Raw genomic sequence first — 21508 nt, forward strand, 5'->3', positions numbered from 1 at the left:
CCACTCTGGCTTACTTGTTATAAGGATTTAACTTTAAATGACCTAACAGAGCCATCACCACTGGACTCAGCTGAAATTGGAGGTCACCATCTCTCCTGTTGAAGCTGTTCCACTGTGCATGAAAGTATTAAAATCCCATGGGACTGAGAGGAAGCAAGTAAAAGCACTTGGTTGCCTAGTACTGAGAGCAGTGACTCAAGAATTGCGATGTCTGGATATGAGTTCATGCTCTAATAAGGATTTTTATTATCTGGAAAAGCTTCCAAGGTTTGGAAGACACTTGCCCTGAATAGGGCAGTGTGTCAAATAATAATCCGGCAGGAATATCCATCAACCTGAAGTTCAGGGGGAAGGCATCTAAATTGTGGGGTGATACCCCAACGTAGCTCTTGGGGTATGGCAGAAGGATGCAGAGCTGCACAGTGAGCTACTTCAGATCCTGGACATTCAAATCAGAGGGTTGCTTTTTCCTGGTGTAGCAGATCTGCTGGGAAGCAAGAGCACATAAGCCCAGCTGCAAATGCAGTTAGATGCAAACTAGCTTTTTTAGATAGCAGTTTTGGAGTAGTTCGGGATTTGTGTGTGTGTGTGTGTGTGCAGCTTTGCAGTATAACACTGTTGGGATGGAAACGAAGTAACTCATAATGCTGGCTTAACCTCAGTGAGTTTTCCTGATGTGAAGCCCATCCCCAAAAGGCCAAGCTGCTCTGACATGTGGCACTGCTTTACCTCTAATTTCCATAACTCTGGACAGCTGAGGTCAACACTTCGCAGTACCTCTGGATTTTAATGGCCAGCTTAGAACATCTTAGCCTGCTTTTCAGTGAGGCTGGAGTATTTATTCACAGGATATCAGTTTCAAGCTGGGTACCCAAACACCAGTGACTGGAGAACCTTTTGCTGTGCACTTGGGAATGGAAAACTGAATGAAACTGAGAGGCCATCAGCGGCATACTCCAGAGTATGGCAAAGCTCACCAGGATTTAGGTGGGATGCTTGGCTGAGGATAATAGCCCAGGCCCTCTCTTAGTTATTTACCCTACTGCTACTGCTAGCTGTTTTCTGTTATCCAGAACAGAAAGTACAGGTGCTTCAGTCAGCCTCATTAGCACCATGACACAAGCTATTAAAATTGTCTTTGTAATGAAAAAATAGTTCAGGGAGCCTTCCTAGCTGTCTGACTACTCCTACAAGAATGAAATTAGAAAGGCAAATCATAAACAATGTTGCAGGCGTCAGGAAGTAACATCATTAGAGATGCCCTTGGATGCCATTTACCTGCCTCGATAGCAATGTTTGGTGCCCACGGATCTGAATTATGTTATGACTAAAGAGACAGAGCTTCATGGTGTGTTTATAACAGCGAGATTGTTTGTTCAGCATCCTTTCTGCTGCTGGATCCAACCCCGTGAGCTGTGCTGCTTCTTTCAAAGACCTGTGCTACGAGGTCTGTGGCTCCATGCATTGGGTTGAAATGTTTTCGCATTTAGTGCTGTAATCCCATGTAGGTGCCAGGAGCTTCCTTGACTAGTTTTCTCCCATCTTAGTTGGGTAATGAACCATGCAGTTTAGATGCACCATGCTGTTGTATGTGCCAAGCATGGAACAAGAGGGAAAAATACAGGTTCTGTCTTCTTTGTGGTCATAGGAACCCTATAATACTTCCTGGAAAATCAAGTGAAACTGAGATGCTTGAGTGAGCCTCCCACTCATAGCATACTTTGGGCAATTAAATTCTGCCTAATTAAAAATACTCTTTGCAGACTCAGAAAGATAACTGATTTTTTGCTCATTCTCCTGAAGAAATTATTATCTTCATCTTCTTAGCTGGAAGAGCCACTGCTTTGTCTGCTGTTACCCTGTGGTGTGCAGAGCAATTCTTTCTCCTTTTTCCAGTCTAGAAAGCACACAGGGATTCATTTGGGTGCAGGCACCTCTTCATTATGCAGACATGCTCAGCTGATTGTCATGGTAGACATCCAAAACCTTCAGATACACTAAAAGATGCTGTGAATTCATACCCAGAAAAGTTCAGAGGGAAACTGCAACCCCAACTGCAGAGCCTGTGTTTCAGGCTGTCAGTGCATGGAGAAAAATCATCAGCACCCTCTGAAACAGAGAGCAAATATCATTAGTGTTATATACCTTTCCAATGCAAAAGCAGTACAAGACTGGGCAAGGCTAATGTTTGGCTTACTTTTGGAATAGTACGTCCTTTTACCTGCAGCTTTGCTGAAATCAGTAATGGCTTTGCTTTTAGAACATAGCCCAAATACCTTCAGAAGCAGGGAGAAGCAGTCATTGAAAAACATGCCACCATAACTCCAGTTATTAACAAAAGCCCATCTCTGTTGCATTGTGCCAGCAAAGTTAAAAAGGCAAAAGCTGCAAAAGAAAAAAAACATTGGACTAAACAGAGTCTTAAGCAGTGGTAAACAAAATGTAGTTTCCTTTGTGGTTGATTTTTATCCAGCTGCAGCTAAATATCAAAGTGATATCAAAGGAAAGCTACCCATTAATTAATTCAGATTGACTTCACAAAGCAAGCCGGAGCTTTTGCTGATATCTGATTCTGACAACTTCCTAATCTTCACAAGTTGTCATTAAGAGTGGCATTAAAGCAGTCTGCAGTCAATCCTCACTCTCGCCCTATTGTAACTCAGAGATGGGCTATCTCCCGTCGCAGAAGGGGGGCAGGATACACAAGCGAGGGTTAGAATAAGCAACTTTGCTTCTTTGCAAATAGAATTTGCAATGTATCAGGGAATCTTATGAATACATTGCCTCTGTCATTCATGCTAGGAATGCTCGCCCAGTTCCACTTACAAGAATCTGTTGCAATGAGTGGAAATTTTCTCTTCTGAAGGAGAAACACAGGGGGAAAAAAAAAAAAGAAAGAAAGAAAAGAAAGGAGCTCATGTTTGAAAGGGATAATTGGAAGTCTGTAACGATCTTTTAAAAAGTATAAGTAGAGCCTTATCATTGATTTCAAGATAGAGAACCTAGTGAGTTGTAGAAAATAAGATTGGGGAAAATAAGACACTAATCAGAGAGTAAGATTAGTTTTTAACTAAGAACTGAAAAGCAGGTACCTCCATAAGAGAAGCTTGTAATTCCACCATGAAAATAAACAAAACACTCTAGTGTTCTTTACTGCTGCCAGCATCTCTCCATAGGATTACAGCCTCCTGTAGAGACTGGAGGTACGTGATACCTTTGTATTTCCATTCAGCTGTGAATGGCTCAAATGATTGAACATAGTTTGTGTTGTAGACCATCACTTGAGCAAGTATCCACCAGACAGCGACTAATATTATTTTGTGGCAGATTCATGACAATACCTTAGAGGAAAATGTGCAGTGTTATTATACAGTATGTTCATTTCAAATATTGCAAGAAAAACACAGAGGATAAATGCTGTTGCGGGAGTACCTTGCCAAGCATCCCCGGCAGCATGGATGGAGCTGGTGCATTTATTTCCTTCAGGGCCAAGTGTTTGTACTGCCCAAATGCCAATGACAAATGGGAATTATTGTTGATTGTATACAGAATTGAGGATTTACAGTCATAAGAGGTGAAATAAAACTTAGATCAAGTATCGGGAAAAGCAGTATCTCTCCAATTAGAATAATCTTCTAAATGAAACAAAGTTAAATCCTAGTCCTTAGAGGCATTTGGGGTAGGAAAGAATTAGAAAATATATGATAGGCAATAATCCTTTACTGGCATTAAGTCATTCCAGATGAATTACTGAATTTTCTTCATCTCTCATTTCTACATTTGCTAAGAAGTGAAAGAAATTGCTATGCTTGTCTCAACACAGAATCCCCCTGTTTGTACAAAAATGTATGATTAACCAAAAAGAAAGCTACTGGTAAGTAATAACTACAGTCAGTCTAAATGCTGTGCTTATATGCTCATGTCTGGAGGACTCTGAAGGTTGCTCAAGCAAGCGTGCCCCTTGCCTCTAGTGACCCCATCCATTTTGCAAATAAGACATGGATTTATCCCAGTTTAAAAGGGGCATGATAACTAACAGCTCTCATATCTGGCACTCGTCTTCTTCCTTGTTGACATGAGAGCCAGAAATAGAGGGTGTGACTTGGTAAATGTTTTTTTTTTCTGCATCCATGCTGTCCTCCCCTGTGCTTTCATTACCCTCTGCTAGCCTCACTGAGTCAAAACAGCCCTCAGGATGAATTAACCCAATTCAGAAAAAATATAGCATACACCCAGAAACCGGGAGTTCAAGACTTTCCAGTAGCTGAAAATGCTACGTTTGGAGGAGGTAGGACCCATGATGTTTACCTCATTTGGTTCTACCAGAGGACCTTCCTGATAGCTGTCCTTGGCCTCCAGCTGTTCCACCTGAAGCCATCTCCGCAAAGAGATTTCTTTGACCTTTAGGCAAGTTGTGCATGAAGATGTTACTCCTGGGGCATAATGCAGAGAAAGTCTTTAATTGAGTAGAAAGGCAGTATAAAGAATAAGTAAGAGAAGACAGCTTTTCACCTACTGGCATTTATAGTAACTAGATGAAGCACTTTGGTGCTTTTTGTTGTCTGTTTTTTTTTTTTTTTTCAGGGGAATCAGGGGCCCAATTTCTAGAAAATGCATTAAGGTTCATATACAGGGTCAGATGCTAATACAGAGCTTTGCAAATGGGTGGAGGCAGGTTGATTTTGGCCTTATTGTTCCTGATACTGTCCCTTTTACTAATGAAAGCGTAATCACAGCTCTGTCCAAATACCACAGCCAGCTGGAACTGACTCATTCTTCAAAAATATATGTTGCTGCTAATGTTGCCCATTTAATTTTTTGTTTATTTAACTTCCCAAGTACCTAATGAGAGAAATATTTAAATACATTATAATTCCTTAAGATTAGCATTATGAAAGTATACTGCATGCTTAATATGAGTAAAAAATGTTTTCTTTACCCCAAAGAAAGCACTGGCAAAGTACCTTAGCTGTATAGATGCTGAAAAAGAGAATGAGTTCATACAAAGGGTGGTTCAAAATTACGTGGTTACTGAACAGGGTATTCTTACTGCAGTTTGTAATTGTGTATATATACACAACTGGATATTCATATTTTCACATGGACAGTGTGTGCGTGCTTGCTGCTGGAGACTGCATCAATGTTGTTTTCAGAGGTGGATCAAATATCGAGCTATCTCTTTCAGTCTATCTCCACAGCCAGATTATTTCACCACTGCAGAGTATTGGCATAACATTGAGAGCTTTTATTTGGATGCTGATACTGGATAGTTGTGGAAAATTCCTGTAACTTCAGCTCATGGACAGCTTAAATAGAATTTATGAGCCATGTCCTCATTTGGCGTAAAATATTATGGCTCCACTGGTTTAACAATAAAGCTGTACTATTTACCCCAGCTGATCTCAGTCAGGAAAGTAGGATTTTTGACATCTTCATTCAAAATCACTTTTCTACCTGAATGCTTTGGCTATTCTCTGCAATATTTAAACAGGTGTGCATGTTATCAAGTAGTTTGGGGCTCATATATGATCTTTGAAGAATTCTGGATTAGTTTGTATTTGGTAACAGGGAGAAATTGACTGACTGCGGGAGAGGTGGAAATTGTGAATAAACTGTATTCTGGACTCAGAACTATTCTGTGCCTTTTCTAAGTGAAAACTGCAGCAGCCCCACATCATCGGTGCCAACTCCCTCTATAAATTGTACCCTTTGCTCTAATTTAAAAGGTAGGATTTCAATAGAAGTTATAATTTGGATGCTTTTGGGGCTTATTTTAGACTTACCTCAATCATACTTTTTAACTATGAGATGTTCTTGCTGTTACATTGTAATGCAAATATGAAAGCTTTCCAGCAAGAACTTTAAAAAAGCTTTGCATTAAAAAAAAAAATCCCATAGCCTAGAATTTGCGTTTTGTACCAAATAATAGACTCTAGTTTCTGTCAGAAGAGGAGACCAAGCACAGTGCTGGATCAAGGTGACCTTATATTCTGCAGAAAGAGCCAGGCAGAAGATACAGTTGGTAAACGAACAGAAAAATCTGTGAAGTGAAACTGAGGGAGTGGTTGAGGCTGGTTTCTCTCCTATTGAATGAAAGCCAAGAATGGAGAAGATAACTGGGAATGAGATAGTGTTGTAAAAGAAATGGAGGAGCCCCTGACTTCGCTTTCTTTCTGCGACTCTTCTATCCCTGGTCATTCCCTTTAAAGGGTTATTTCCTGAATTTCATCTTGGCAAAGGTAGAGGATATTGCTGAGCATAATCACATGGTGTTTTCCCAGAGCATAGTTCACAGAGGAGACAGTACATGCAAGCACAGAACAGCATAAATCTTAAAATAAAACTTCTGCAAAACAAGCATTTCATATCCTGGCAGCCATGCCCTCAGTCACAGCTGAGTTTGTTTTGCATTACAAAAGACATTGCATGTTTTTAAAAACCTTTCATTTAAACTAAATTTCCTCATGGTCATCAGTAGCCTAAAAGATAATTTATTTAATTTTGATTTTGTTTGGGATTGTTTTCTGGAGGGAAGGAGAAGGGTGGTGGAGAATTGTTTTCTTTTGTGGGTAAGTTTCTAAATGTCATCCTCAATGTTTATGTGGAATCAGTGGGATTTACGTGGAAAGGGAGGGTTTTCATACGGACTAAACTCAAGCATTAGCACCCTAAAATAGTGTCTACAGCCTGAGCTACTTGAAGGTTTCCATGCGGCAGCAGGAGGGGTTTTTTAAGATTGAAATTTAGAAAGTCAAAATTGAAAGCCTGCAGCAACATCATCTTGAGTCTTCAAAGGTACTGGAGTCATAACTGAGAAGGGCAAAAGTCCCTGAGCAACGAGAGCCAATGCATCCTAAGCAGAGGATTTGACTTGTGCTAGGAGAAGAAAAGTGAAATGCGTCTCTCCAGACCACTCAAGTAAGCACAGCTTCTGCTGTGCTGCCTCCCCACCTGGGACAATTTAGGGGCCTCTGCTTCATTCCCATTCAGAGGCTGGGAGGTGGGAAGACCTTTCATAGACAGTGAGCTAATAGGTACCAAGTCTGGGCTTTGCACTGTTTCTGTTTTCCAAATATTAATATTAGGGGTGGAGGTGTGTTGCTCTTAGGTTTTAAGGAAAAGTACTCCTTTTTAAGTCTCAACCCTCTGTTGACTTCTGGAAAGCATTCCAAAGCCTGAGTAGGGAGATGGAAGAAAGTACGACTTCAGAACACTTGAGTCATGTCCAGTGAGACATTGACTTTAAGGCTTGTGTCATTCTGGGAACTGAGTCCTGGCATCTTAAGTCATGCTGGGCAAATCCACACAATGCACTGTGAGGCAGCGTTAGTTACTAGCTCTGATCCCCAAACCACAAAAGCCTGGCTGGTATTTGGTTCCCCCAGCTATCCTGGATCACTGCTTCAGGTTCTTATATTACTTTTTGGGTAGGATATCTAGGGAGTACTGTAAAAATAAAAAACCTTGATTGAGCACACCCCCTCATTACTGCCTAACCTATACCTGGTGATAAAACTGCAAGATTTTGGCTTGAGAGATTTAGCTTCAGTTGCAGAATAACTGTAGATGAATCACATATAGCCTCTGTGGTGTGTTTTGTTTTTTTTTTTCTCCCATCATCTTCCTTTCTGCTAGAAAGAGATAGCAGCAGCAAGCACCTCGCCGTTGTGTTAGGAGGAGAAATCAATTAGAGCGTGAGGAGCTCGGGCTCTGCTGCGGTGAGGCCAGCACTGCTGCCTCCCTTCGTTCTGGTCCACACCGTGTCGCGCTGCGTGACTCCGGGCGGATCACCGCTTCACCGCGCTTCATTTTCTGCTCAGAAACGTGGACAGTAATTTGGCTTCTCACAGCTACCTTCAATGGGTGTTAAAACTCAGTCAATTAATGTCATGGAGACACTTTGTTATCTTTCTATGTCTTACCGGTTTAACACAAGGGAAAAAAAAAAAAAAAAAAACATGCTGGCATGCAAACTTCAATTGGCAAAATGTCAACAAAAGTTATTGCTGCTGCAGATGAGATGGATAACTCTTGCTGTTAAAATAATATCTGGTGTTTTGCTCAGATGTCTAATGGGTTTGCTTTTTAAGCATGGATGATACAAAATATCCCCAAGGCATTATTCCCAAGAAGATATAGAATCCCACTTAATGTCTATTTTTAGGATTGAATAGGTTCTGTAAAGGCTCATTTGTTTGAAGAAAAGCTAGTTAATCACTTTGGTTTCCATGTGATTTTTGAAGGGAGAAATTTTGTCGTACCTCCCCTTCCTTATCTCTACTCTGCTTGGCTCGCATGTGTCCTGGAATCGTTGCCATTTTTGTGTGGGTGGTAAGAACTGAAGGAATTAAATAAATGGAGTAGAACTGCTAACAGAGCAAGAGTAGTTATTTGTACATTACGAAGTGAAGTTGTCACTTCTAAGATTGCCAACTTTTTCATTTCTGTAAGAGGGTACAGCTTTTAAAGAAGACAGTGTTACAGGCAAATTAGTAAATGGACGGAAGGAGCAGGAGGATGTGGGGGTGACTATGGAAGGAATTGTTAGAATATTTTACTTATTTTAAAGTGTACCATTGGTTTTAGTCACTCAAGTTCGTGTCCGATTTAACTTGTATTTAAGAAATGGAATGTGTTGGATTGCAAATGACTGGCTTGGAAAACTTCCAAAAGTCATTGAATTTCAGCAGTTTCACTGTTCTCCTGTAAAAGAAACAACTTGTTTTAAGCAAGCTATATGCTTCTTTCTGTGCTCTAAATAGAAAATAATGATGTTATGCATTACCGCATGAACTATATTTGGCACTCACCAGCAATATTCATTTTCTCCTGCTTCTCTCTCTCCCTCTCTTCCTCTCTCTCCAAAATACACATATATATATATGTCTGACAGTAATCTAGGAGGCCAAGTAACAGACCACATTATTCTACTACTAAAATCATATAAATACCTAACATGGCTTAAATCCCCTAAATTGGGATTTATGAAAGAATGACAGCAAACAATCTTCTGTCTACACCATCGCTCAGGCAGTTACAGCTACTGCTTTGCATTTATTTGTTAGACTACATGATGGATCCACATTTAATCTCCTTTTACCCATGAATAAACTAAGGCAAATGACTTAAACCAGTACTGGGAATCTAAAGCTCTGTCTGTGCTAGTAAAGCAAGCATACCATGGCATTGGTCTCAGTGACAGTTAATACTTTCCCAGCCAATGTGTGGTCATGTTTGGGGGAATAAGGTGGAATGGGCACTGTTCCCACTAGGCAGTGTGGACAAAGACATCCTACTTTGAGAGGAAGAACAGGTATAGCTGTGCAAAAGCGAGCTGTGCCACACAACTTCTCTTAAGTCAGAGATCAATCCCTTGCCTCTTCTATTCGGTAGTATTTATTTGGCCTAAGAGACTGTCCCTGGTTCCCAGAGAAGCCCCTGAAGCTGTAGCCAGATATTGACTGTAATTCACAGTAGTCTGACCCCAGAGAAGTCATTCTAAACAGTTCTTCATGATAGGAAAATACACCTCTTTCACTTCTGGGAAACTTGCATTACTTGTGAGTCACAAGGCTTTAAAAAAGCAAAACAAGTTGCAGTTGAAGTGATGTGAGAAATATGCTCAAGAGCTCCTCCAAAAGGACCCTACTGAAAAACTTGGGAGCCAAGAGCTGAAATGGGGGGCTGGGAGGCAGAGGTGTCTGCACATAATACAGAAAAATGGTGATCTCTGAAGACACTGACAATTGTTTAATTCTCTGGTTCTCGTGAACCATTTCCCCTTCTTCCTACAGTTGTTTGGGTGGTCAATACTTTCCTTCTTGACTTCCAGACTCAGTGAAGGTGCTCAGGAATCTGGCAGGCAGAGGTTTGGCTTCTTAGTTCCTTTCACTGTTGGTCTAATTCAGCTGCATTCACTAATTGGATAAGTAGCATGGAGAAAACTTTAATTTCATTCTCAGACTATGGTTAGGCAAAGCACATAAATTTTCCCCACTCTCTCAGTGTCGGTGCCTCTTTAGGCACTTTTCTTTCTCTGGGCTCTTAGCCTGCTCCTGCTGTTCCTTAATATTTTCTTCAGCTTTCCTTTTGCTGTTGGTTCCCAAAACTCCATAGATTTATAGTAAGAAGAATATTAGGGTCCTGTTAAGGACCTTCTCCTCTCTCCCACAATCTCTCCTACCACTCTTTAACTCTGAGATGTTTAAAATGTGAAGTCCCCTTTAGCTTCAACAATGATTGATGCTAGCAAAAAGCAAGTCCCAAAGTGCTAAAAATGACAAGATGCATGCAAGCTGTCATCATTTAATGCTTTTGCAGTTTGTTTGGTTTGGATGTTACCCAAGGAGCCCAAGTTCTTCAAATTTACCCTTTGCTTGGGAGAAAGTTGAGCTTGCATTGTGTTACCCTGTGATGTGGTCTGTGAGGGTGACAGGTAAAGGACAAAATGAGCTGGGGCACAGCTAGACACATATAGCCACAGCATATGACAGAGAAGAAGGAAACAAGAGGCCTAAGAGCTCTAGGAATCTGCAGGCTGCTTTAAAAGCTTGTAGAAAGATGATGAGAGGAATTGTAAGACAACCCCTGTGAGAAGTCATGGATGACATCCTCCCCACACATTCCTTAAGCTCCCTTGGTGTTCAGAGGACTTTTAGGCAATGGTTTCTGACTGACATGCTAAGCTGGGTGAAGGCATGAGCAGGTTTATATACATTCGGAGTCTTTTCTTGACCAAGGGTTTTCTTCCCTTGAGGTACGAGGAGCGATGTGAGCGTGCTGTGTCCTGTGCAGTCTGCAATAGCAGGAATGGGGAATCAAAGCTGCTAACAGATGTAGTAATCATGTATGAAGGTGTTGTTGTAATGGATTGTAAAATAATGATTTTTCATAGTCTAATTACATGGCCAGAGTTTCCGAGGGGCTGGGGGCACCCAAATTTCAGACTCAACACAGCTGCAGCAAATTGGGCCCATCAGCTCCTTTACTTTCACTGAAAGGCATTTCCTGCCTTTTAATCACCACAGTGCTCTGTAAGACAACCACATTCATATATATAACAAAATATCTCCTCTTGCAGCAACTGATACAGTTCATTTAAAGTGCTGACTGCTTCAGCCTACAAACCTTGCCTCCCTCACAGAAATTTCTGCTCGCAGGTAGTCTTTAGCCTACCTAGAATATCTGAGTGCCCATTTCCCCTTAGAAAATGAGTGGAAAGCAGGTGCCCATCCTTCCACCAAGTGTGCTGACAACTGGGAAATGAGATATAGGCAATCTTTGATAAGGCCAAGGTGACTCAGCCCATGCTGGTCCTGAGAGCAGCCATGCCTGGGCAGAACTCTTCCCAGCTCACCCCTAGTGCTCGCTGCTTAAGATTGCACCTGATTTTGAACATCCCCTGAATAAATAAAAGAAGCTGTAAGCTGATGTTGTTGCTCAACGCGAAAGCACACAATAGTAATCACAGCTAATGACTCTGCTAAATGCTAGGCTGCACACACCTCCTTGTTTGGTGTTTGTTTTGTATACAGAAGGTAACATTGGCTGAATAACGAGGATGCCAAGTTACAGATGGGGTTGTGGAATCGTATTTGACAGCCGATTAGAGTAATCTGACAGAAATGATGACTTAATCACCACGACAGACTCCAAATTCCCAGACAGAATTCCACCCAGGTTAATCTAATTTCCTTGCAATATTTTTGCCAGAAATAGACTCTTAGCCGGCTTGTTTTCTCCCGTGCAGATGTCACATGGTTTTGACAAGAATGTAAATAGGTAGCATTATTATTGTTCAAAAGATGACTGTGAGGCTCTAAAGCTGGAGGGGATCCGTGCCTTTGAGAGGTTTTTGGTTTGCTCCATTGTGCTTTTTTTCCCTGATGAAGTTATATTTGCATATAGTGGTGTGTACTCTTGAAAAAGAGGGGGGAAAAAAAAGGTATAACTAGTCAATTGTAGTTACAGGCCACGTCTTGGTCCTGCTGCTACCCTGGACATAGCCAGTAGATGGATTCCCTTTGATTTCAGGGAGATTTGGGATTTCGTGTTTTACAACCGTTTCTTTCCCACTGAGATTTTCATTACCCTGTGGACCACATCAACACCTCTGTTTGGGGTGAGCCCAAAAAGCAGCAGTGATGTACTGGGCCTCAGGTTTTCTGTGGCCTCCATTACTGCACAGGCCTCGTGTGGAGCCTCTGTGGCTGACAGCACTGCCGCAAGGCACTGCCAGCCTTTGGCAACAGGCATCTGCCTGCTCTCCATTGTGAAACAAGGGTGATGAAAGCTCAGTCGGGCTGTTAAGGGCTGTACAACTGCATCCAGTGGAGCTCTCTAAAATCTTGCCAAGGAGGGATTGTTCCTCACAGCCCGTTCTCCAGTTTGGTTGCGATAGTCCCATGCACATTGCTTTCTAGAGAGGCTGCCCACCCTCAGAAACAACTTGTCTGAGATCTGTGCTCTTCTCTTGTATTATAGATCCAAGTGCAGGATGATAATGTCTGTAAATTATTTGCTGCAGTTACTTTTCTCACTTTTTCCTATTTATTAATTGCAAATGTACAGTCATAAATACTGTATTTTTATAGGCAGAGCTTTCTTCAAGCACAGAAAAAAAAAAGCGTTTCCTGTTTTTCTGTGACAATATGACATACTAAGAAATCACTTACCTTGAGATCCATAAGTGTACGGCTTTGTGATGTATAGCTACAATAACAGCTTTCTGATAAGACATGAAATCCTTCATTTCAGCAGATGACATGATTCTAGTGGGTGGCATCTAATTTGAAACAGGTTTATATCATCTATAATCTTTTGGAGGGTCTCAGAAAGCACAGCTATTTTATTATTTTATAGCCTACAGTTATACAAGCAAGATATAAAACGCACAGATTATTTTCTCTTTTGCTGGTTGTGGAGTGAAAGGATAGTACCTATTTAGCCTTTGTCTCTGCTCCTTTAATTTTCTTGCTTACTTCACGCCTTATAGTTCATCTTTTTTTCCTTTTTTCTTTCCCTTTTCCCGTTTCCTTTCCTTTCCTTTCCTTTCCTTTCCTTTCCTTTCCTTTCCTTTCCTTTCCTTTCCTTTCCTTTCCTTTCCTTTCCTTTCCTTTCCTTTCCTTTCCTTTCCTTTCCTTTCCTTTCCTTTCCTTTCCTTTCCTTTCCTTTCCTTTCCTTTCCTCTCCTCTCCTCTCCTCTCCTCTCCTCTCCTCTCCTCTCCTCTCCTCTCCTCTCCTCTCCTCTCCTCTCCTCTCCTCTCCTCTCCTCTCCTCTCCTCTCCTCTCCTCTCCTCTCCTCTCCTCTCCTCTCCTCTCCTCTCCTCTCCTCTCCTCTCCTCTCCTCTCCTCTCCTCTCCTCTCCTCTCCTCTCCTCTCCTCTCCTCTCCTCTCCTCTCCTCTCCTCTCCTCTCCTCTCCTCTCCTCTCCTCTCCTCTCCTCTCCTCTCCTCTCCTCTCCTCTCCTCTCCTCTCCTTTCCTTTCCTTTCCTTTCCTTTCCTTTCCTTTCCTTTCCTTTCCTTTCCTTTCCTTTCCTTTCCTTTCCTTTCCTTTCCTTTCCTTTCCTTTCCTTTCCCACCTACTTCTAAATATTTTATGGGTAGAGAGCTTATAATATGTATTGTCACGGCAGTTGTCTCTAGAGGTCAGCAATGAGTTTAATAATGAGATGCGAACCAGTGACTCTGTAAAACCCATTTCAGGTTATAAATGGCATGTTTTATTGAATCTAGTGTTAAAGGTTGTTAACGTATCAATTGGTGATGGTCAGGGTTAAACAAGCTTCAACACGAGCCCTCTCATGTTAGGGAACTGTCAGTAACATATTTTTCCACCATCCTCTTTGCCGAAGCCATGTTTGTGTATCGCATCCATTTTGCCATGGCTATTCTGCGGTTTAAACCCTTCAGGCCTGATCTGAATCTTTTATTAGTTTTGCACTGATATAATTCTGTTAAGCACGGTGGCATTCCTCCTGATGTAGACTTGCTGGTGAGAAGAGAATTTGGGCCCTGGGTTTTCAGCAGGAACCTTTGAAATCAAGTCAACACCTAGTTGGAATGTCTTGTTAAATCATACCTCTTTGCAAGCATAACAGATTACTGACTTAATGAACTTGAGGTAATTATGCAAAACAGAAGAGGATAATTTCTGATGTGCTAACTGTGTTTACCAGGTAACCCTGATCTTTTGTGGTACTGCAAAAATAACTTCTTTACATGAGTTTGGTCCAAAGGTCTCTAGTTCAAGAGGTTTGTAAAGTGAAAGGTTTTTAGAATTGTTAAAATTGTATTTATTCAAAGTATATCCACTCAGGGACATAAAATGGAGCTAGGCAGAGTGATAGATTCACTGTCTATATAAGGCCTGGATTTGGGTTGGTTTTCTGTAACTTGCATATTCTCAATGTTACAGTGAACTGAGAAGTGATGTTTCTAGTAGTCATCATAAATTATCCTACATCCTCCTCGGCCTCTAGTATTAGGAGATATGTCTGACTACCTCAGTTTTTCTTTATTTGCACCCTCTTACAATGCAACCAAACAACTCAATTTTGTTTTATTTCTTCACCTTCCTGTGGCTCTGCAGAGATGCCAGTACCTGCAGCAGGCTCATTGAAGCAAGTTGCACCTTTTTTCCTGATTCAGCTTTTGTTTCCTGAGTGGACATGCTGCATCCCATTCCCATGAATTCGAAGTCTCCTGCAGTGCCCAGCGTATTGTTGATGCCAGGATAAATGTTAAGCACTGGTTAAAGAAGATAGAGTACAATATAAGGTCTCTTTTTTATATAAATTAGATCGAATAAGAGTGGTGGCAGACAAGTGCAGGGCTCTTTAAGTCTGTCTTGGAAACAAATGATTCAAAGAGAACAGAACTGTTAAAATTGAAGCAAATTTATGCATCCTGGTGACTTCATCAACCTTGTGGCTTTGCCTTTTCCTTAGGGCACAGTAGGGAATTTTACAAGCAGCGCAAGGAATACATTGATTTGTAGGGCCAGAGTGCATTCTGGACTTTAAGTAAATCTTACGGAAATATTCACGGCAATATTGTATATTCAGTAAAGAATCTAGCAGCTACGTCCCTGGAGGTTAAGTGACTCCACCAAAAACAATGCAGATTTGGTTTTCTGTGCTGCTTTGAAAGTGCATTTGATATGAATGCATGGATATTCTCTCCTGCTCAGCTGTTTTTGTTTTCCAACATCATGTTTGTCATAATAGTCTTTTATAAAAAAACATGAAATTGCTGCTGACATTTTCAGCCAATATGCAGCTTTGCTGCACTGATAGATGTTACAAAAGCAGAAAGAGCTCAGATCTTTACATGTTCACGTGAAATGGAGAAGAATTGCCGAAGAGAGTAAAGGCAGAGGCCCTGCTGCTGCCTTAAGGTTTGTGCAGAAAAATCCCAGCAGTTCTGCAGAGCCCAATGGTAAAAAATAAAGAGTAGTGGTTTTTTTTTTTTGTTGTTGTTGTTGTTGTTGTTGTTGTTGTTTGTTTGTTTGTTTGTTTTTTTAACTTAAGCATCTCCCCCACTGAAAAACAATGCAGGGTCCTTTCTGAGGGATTTTGAGAAGCTATAATAAAATTCCCCTGAATCCATCACAGGGCTGACTATAACCAATGTCCACTAGAAGCAGCATGTGCTCTCTAACCAAAGAGGACTCGGCTGTTGTGGTGTTTCTAGTCCTGAAATAACAGAAAGCGGTTGGTGAAAACTTTGTTGGAATTTTCAACAACTGAAGGTGGAGGGAGCCTCATTTAACAATGAAAGCCAAGGAAACACCATTTTAGGTGTGGGAGGGTAAGATGCCATGAGATGTACAGCATAGCTCACTACACACGTTTTCTGTTGCAATAAGAAGGAGACAAATGAAGGAAAAGGTTGAATAGGAAAAAGTGTTAGGAGCTTTTATGGCTTTTGTGGAAGCCAGAATTGTACAGTGTTGTGATGAAAGCTTTATGAATGAATGTATAATGTATTGAGAGGAAAAAAAAAAAAAAGATACTAAAGAGTTATAGGAAGCTATTATAGGAAGCACAAGTCTTCCTCTTCAGTCCTGAAAGAATCAGCACATGTTTTTTTAATTACAAGCAAAGTTCATTTGTCAAACTAAACTCCTTTGAGTATGTTTGAAATGCTTTCGAGCTCTTAAATTACTTGAAAATTCCATCTCAGTCTTGGCAGTGGTGGAGCTCAAGAAAAAAAGTTGGTAAAACAGAAACCAAGCATGCCATAAACTAATGAGGGCTGTAACTTTAGAGGTCTTCTGAAACTAGATATGGCAAATTAAAGTTTTATATGAGTCCTGTGGGCCCAATGATCTATTTTTTTTAATCTTCCTGGTTATAAAATGCTCCTTTACCATTTTATACTTCTTAAAAGCCTATAATATGGTGTTATTTTGAAGTTATATCATTTCAACATGTTTAATATTGATCATGTATCCTTTTAGTCCCTCATTAAAAACCTGATTCTTGATTTTTATGACTATCCAACCTGCCTTACTCTTTTTCATTTTTGTTTTTAGATGCATCATCCTATTCAGATGAAACCCGCAGATAGTGAAAAGTCCAATGGTATGTGTTTAATTTATTTTTACCTAATTGTGACTCTCTTCACTAAAGCAAACAAAACATTGTGAGAGTTTTTGCTTTACTCCTTGTGTGGTGAAAATTATATGAGGCAGTTTTGCTGTACCTGACAGGTCAGGAAAGATGTTGACCTGCTCTGAACTCCCATTTATCCTCAGCTTTAAAGAAGGAAGGATATGTTCAGAAAAATGATCTTCCCTTGTACCTGCTGTATGTCATGGCCTACCTTGCTACAAATGTCTGTTCACTTGTGTTCACTCCTAGCAGTGAGATGATCCAAGAGCACCCAATATTGATAAGATGGAGATTAAATTTTAATGGTGAAAAGGAAAAAAAAAAAAAAAAGAAACAAAAAACATTCCAATGTTATCAAACAGTGTAAGCAGCTGATGGGCCTTAAATATTTGCCTAAACCTCCGTTTTATAGAATGATGCTGTTCTGAATCTGAACTAAATTTAGGTTTTAATGATATGCTTAGTTCTGAACTGGGAAACCCACCTTGCATCTCTCTGTATACTTATTCCTCTCAACGATTGTAAAATGAATGCTATAATGACAGTAATATCCGTTCAGAATACTAGGTTACTGCCTAAGTGGATGTATATGACATGCAAAATAGACAGCATTCTCAATCTATTAAACATGCCAGGTTTGTATATTCAAGGAAATAAGATAATCGGATGGTAACGCAGCCTGGCTGTGTGTGATTCTTTAAAAATATATACATGTGTATATTTTGCCCCTTGATTTGTTCCTGTAATTTTCTAAAATATATGTTAAAGATATCATCTGCCTTCTTAGATTGCAAGAGCTTCTTTTTCCCATAAGGCCCACATAATCAGAGCTGGTTCCTCCAACAGGCATCTTTGCACCTCATTAATTAGTAATCAGGGCAGAAGCCGTGCACTTAGAGATCTACATACCTGCAAATGTAAATTATGATTGGGCTCTAAATCTCTCTGCAAGGCTTTTTTAAGGCTTCTTTTGTGCTAATTGTAGTGCATCCCATTTTCAGGCTTCTCCAAGGATTAAAAAGTTTGGAAGGAAATTAAAACTTCACATTATGCTAGGTTTCCTATTATGACAACTTTCAAAACAAAACTGGCCACAAGCATTGAAGATTTAGGCCATCACCCATTTGTAAGGGAGTGGTGTTTTCTATCTTGGGATGTCCACTGAGTTTTAGCAGCAATTTGTTACTCTCTTTGAATGTTCAGAAGAGAGGCTAAGGAATGAGCAGGAGGACCAAACTTTTAAGTCCCCACTGTAGCATGTGAGAGCTGCTGCTGGAATCAAAATTTCACTACCTAGTATGTATTGTGCTTGCAGTGGGCAAAGTTTTCCCTTAGATACAGGAAGACCGGCCTGGACCCTCTGAACTACTTAGCCTGTACACGTTCTTTTTTCAAGAATAAATTTCACCTCAAGTTCATTGGCAAATTAGAAACGTAAGAGCCAAGGGGCTGAAGTAAACTCCCAAGGAATTACTTAGTCATTCCTCATTTTTCTTCCTAAAGAAGATTGAACATATTGGCAAAGCACTATGGGGAATTGTGCAAACCCTGTCCTGCTCTGCAGTGCTTACAAAGCAGAGTAAATTAGCTCCTTGCTGCTGATGTTAGACTGGGGTTATCTACATGATACTCCTGTCTGCACTGTGGGAATATTCTTATTAATCTTCAGAGTATTCTCTTGCACCTATGCCTAGCATGAAAATCATGAGGGATTGTTTTTTTTCTTCTTTTTTTTTTTTCTTGACTTCTTTGTATTTTGAGAAAAACACGTCAACAAATCAAAGGCAATCATCATTGTCAAATTAAAAACCTTTTTAAATTTAGACTCCTGGAGAGTGTATATGCTTCTGGTAGGCATGTTCAGAGGGTGGTGAACCCTTCGTTTCTAATGACTGGGGAAACAGAAGGCAAACTGACACCATGATGATGGGAACAATAGCACAGCACCTCGGAAGGACGGGGCGTAGGAGTAGGATGCATGGAGGAGGCGAGAGTTTGCAAGCAGCCTGGAGAGCCAAAAGAGAAAAAAACAGCAGCATGGGGGAGGTGGAGGCCTGTTTGGCATGTGTTTCCCGTATGCTTCAGGCTATCCATCTGAGGAGGTATATTATCTGTGCCAATAGCAAAGTGTAAACTGTACCCCTTCAACCAGATTGGTAAGTTCAAAGGGGAAAAGAAAGAAGGCGTGCCAAGGAATCTTGTTTTTCATGATCCATGGTGTTTGAGCTTTTTGGGAATGCTTGAAACCCTTTGATTTCTGAGTAATGAGAGGATCCAACTGCATTTTATAGGTAAAGTGGTGTTTCTCAAGTTTCAAAGAGGTTAAAGAAATTCTCTTGTTCAGGATTTCCAAGTAGCTTGTGGAAAGATATGTGGGAGAGGTTGAACACTCACTGCAGTTCTTCTGAGCTTGCACACCTTTGTGAAAGGTTGGAGAGACCTGTTCAGCTTTCAGTGGTAGGAATCATAGAATCATAGAATGGCTTGTGTTGGAAGGGACCTTAAAGATCCTATAGACAAGGACACCACTCACTAGATCAGGTTGCTCAGGACATCATCCAACCTGGCCTTGAACACCTCCAGGGATGGGGCATCCACAACCTCTCTGGGCAACCTGTTCCAGTGCCTCACCACCCTCTGAATGAAGGGGACGTTGTCTCTTTCATCTTACAGAGGTTTTCAAAGAACAGTATTTTCTGTGTGATAATATGCCTCCTCTCCATCCTGAGTCCCTTGCTAAAAGATCTGAATGACCATCCAAGCCCAGCAGTGCTAGGGTGGAATGCTCCCCATTCCTCATCAGTGTTCCTGTCTTTATGCATCACTTTACAAACTTATGCCTTAGCACAAAAGGCCAGGCTCACCTCATGGAAACTGGGAGAAAGTTATGAAAGAGCCAGCTCCTAGGCATGTTTGACTAAGTGCCTGGGCACTTTTGTGGTGCTAGGACTTCATTAGAAACCTGAAGGTCTGTTTTTATCTGGGTAGGAACTGGGTGGCTGATAGATCTATGTAATCATCTCCATTTCATCCCTGTGTATGGGACTGAGGGTGGAGAACAATAGCTCATGTGTCCAAGCCAACTCTTTGCTCGTGCAGATGAAGCAAAGCTTAATCAGTTTCACTGAGCTTTTAGCAGCTAGAGTTGATGGAGAAAGACTTGCCTTTAGGTCTAATTAATTTGTCTACCCTGGAGGATTCTGAAAAAGGCTTTTATTGTTGAGAAATGTACCACCCTGAAAAATTTTCAGAAGATTAATTTTGTAGTGTGCCCTGTTCTAGTCACCCATTAGGGCTACTCTGACCACCTTTATGTTGCTTCGTAGCTATTTTAACCTATCTACAAAGTTTCAGTTAAGGATTACCTGCCAGAAAAGCATGGCTTCAAGACTTCAAAGACTCCTCCATTGCTCGATTCATCTTAACTGTTAATCACTCACAATACTTGGCTGCTTTTTTTCCAAAAATAAGGAGTACCTGCACTCTAATGCAGAAAAACACAAACACCTTTGGCTCTAAGATGTCAGTGGCCATTAACATGATGCGGTTAGCAAATACTTAAATGTTTCTTGGACCAGGATTTGAATACTGTCAATACTTTCAGGCACATATCCTGAGGACAGTATACTCTTAAATGAATCAAAGCTTCAACACTTCAGGGAAAATTACAATATTCTCCATTTAAAAAAAAAAAAAAAAAAAAGCGGGGGGGGGGGAGGGGTGATGCAAGGGGTTATTTGTGTGATCCTATCATTTATTTTTATTTATTTGATTAGTGAAAACTTGAAGAAATAATTCTGAAATTCTATGTGGCACGACTTTGCCAATTTGGAGGGAGTAATTAAATGCCATATGTTAGCACTAACACATAGAAAAGTTGATAATTAATGCAAGCAGCTCCGGATCCAGGTGTGACTTTGACAGATTGTATGCAAGGGTTTTTCACAGCCTTACAAATAGGGATAAAAAGTCTGTTTTCCCCCCTTCCCTTCTGGATGAAAAAAAAAAAATAATATCTTACCATTTGTACATAATTAACTATTTCTTGATTTGCTCAAAAGAGAAGGCAACTTCTGAATGGAAAGTACACTCTTTAACTGACTGGAGCCCTCAAAATCTATAAAAATAGAGAAATAACTGATTTTTCAGGACATAATTTTGGGGATTTAGGGTTAGAGAAAATGAAAGTTTGTTGAGTCTTAGGGCAGATTTCCCGTTATTGTTACAAGGTTTACCTCTTTTCTAGCATGCAGGAAATAATCCCTGCTCCTTTATTCTCCTGGGTTAGCACTACTGATCTAATACAGATTTCAAACCGAGAAATGGGAGTATGCTCATGCAAAATGCTCATTAATGAAGCAAAATGAGTAAAGGTGAAATATTTGGAGCCTTCAGGATGTTATTCTGCAAGTTTTGTGTAGTGCTGTCAGAAGGCAGGTAGCCCTGGTTTGAAAGAAGCCCCCACCAGCAGAAGACTTCACCTCTGCCAGCTTCTGATGGCTGACATAGCTGTCTTCGAGCATGATACCGAGGCACCCTTGCTAGTCATCAGAGCTAGTCTTGATGGAGTTAAGAAAACTCATTTTACTATAAAACAGATGTCTGATGCTCGTCACACAAAGCTTCTGCAGTCAGGCAGAAGAATCCCACCTCAAATCCAGTAGGTTCAGCACTGGATGTGTCACACTAACTGCCTGGGCAGCAGAGCTGACCTGCATTCATTACATGTTTGGATGGATTAGAGGTGAATACCACAATTATTTGCTCAGGATGCTGTGCAGTTTCACACCTTCCTTCACATAGCTAAAAATTCAGGCCTTGTTCAGTGTGACCTTCTGCCTGCTTCTGCTCCATCAGTGCGGAGCACTCAGCCATCTCATCATGCTTGTTATTT

At 40.7% G+C, this 21508-nt stretch overlaps 1 protein-coding gene across 8 annotated transcripts in view; it reads left to right on the forward strand.

Annotated features, from left to right (window-relative positions):
* Positions 1–21508, forward strand: part of CELF2 (CUGBP Elav-like family member 2) — a 366000-nt gene that overhangs the window by 276484 nt on the left and 68008 nt on the right. For all 8 annotated transcript variants that reach the window (XM_032207709.1, XM_032207706.1, XM_032207705.1 and 5 more), the window contains one exon: positions 16536–16584. In XM_032207709.1, coding sequence (XP_032063600.1) covers positions 16536–16584 — 49 coding nt within the window. The remainder of the gene's footprint in view (positions 1–16535; positions 16585–21508) is intronic.

The sequence above is a fragment of the Aythya fuligula genome, chromosome 1 (genome assembly GCF_009819795.1).
Source record: "Aythya fuligula isolate bAytFul2 chromosome 1, bAytFul2.pri, whole genome shotgun sequence".
Taxonomy (NCBI): Eukaryota; Metazoa; Chordata; class Aves; order Anseriformes; family Anatidae; genus Aythya; species Aythya fuligula.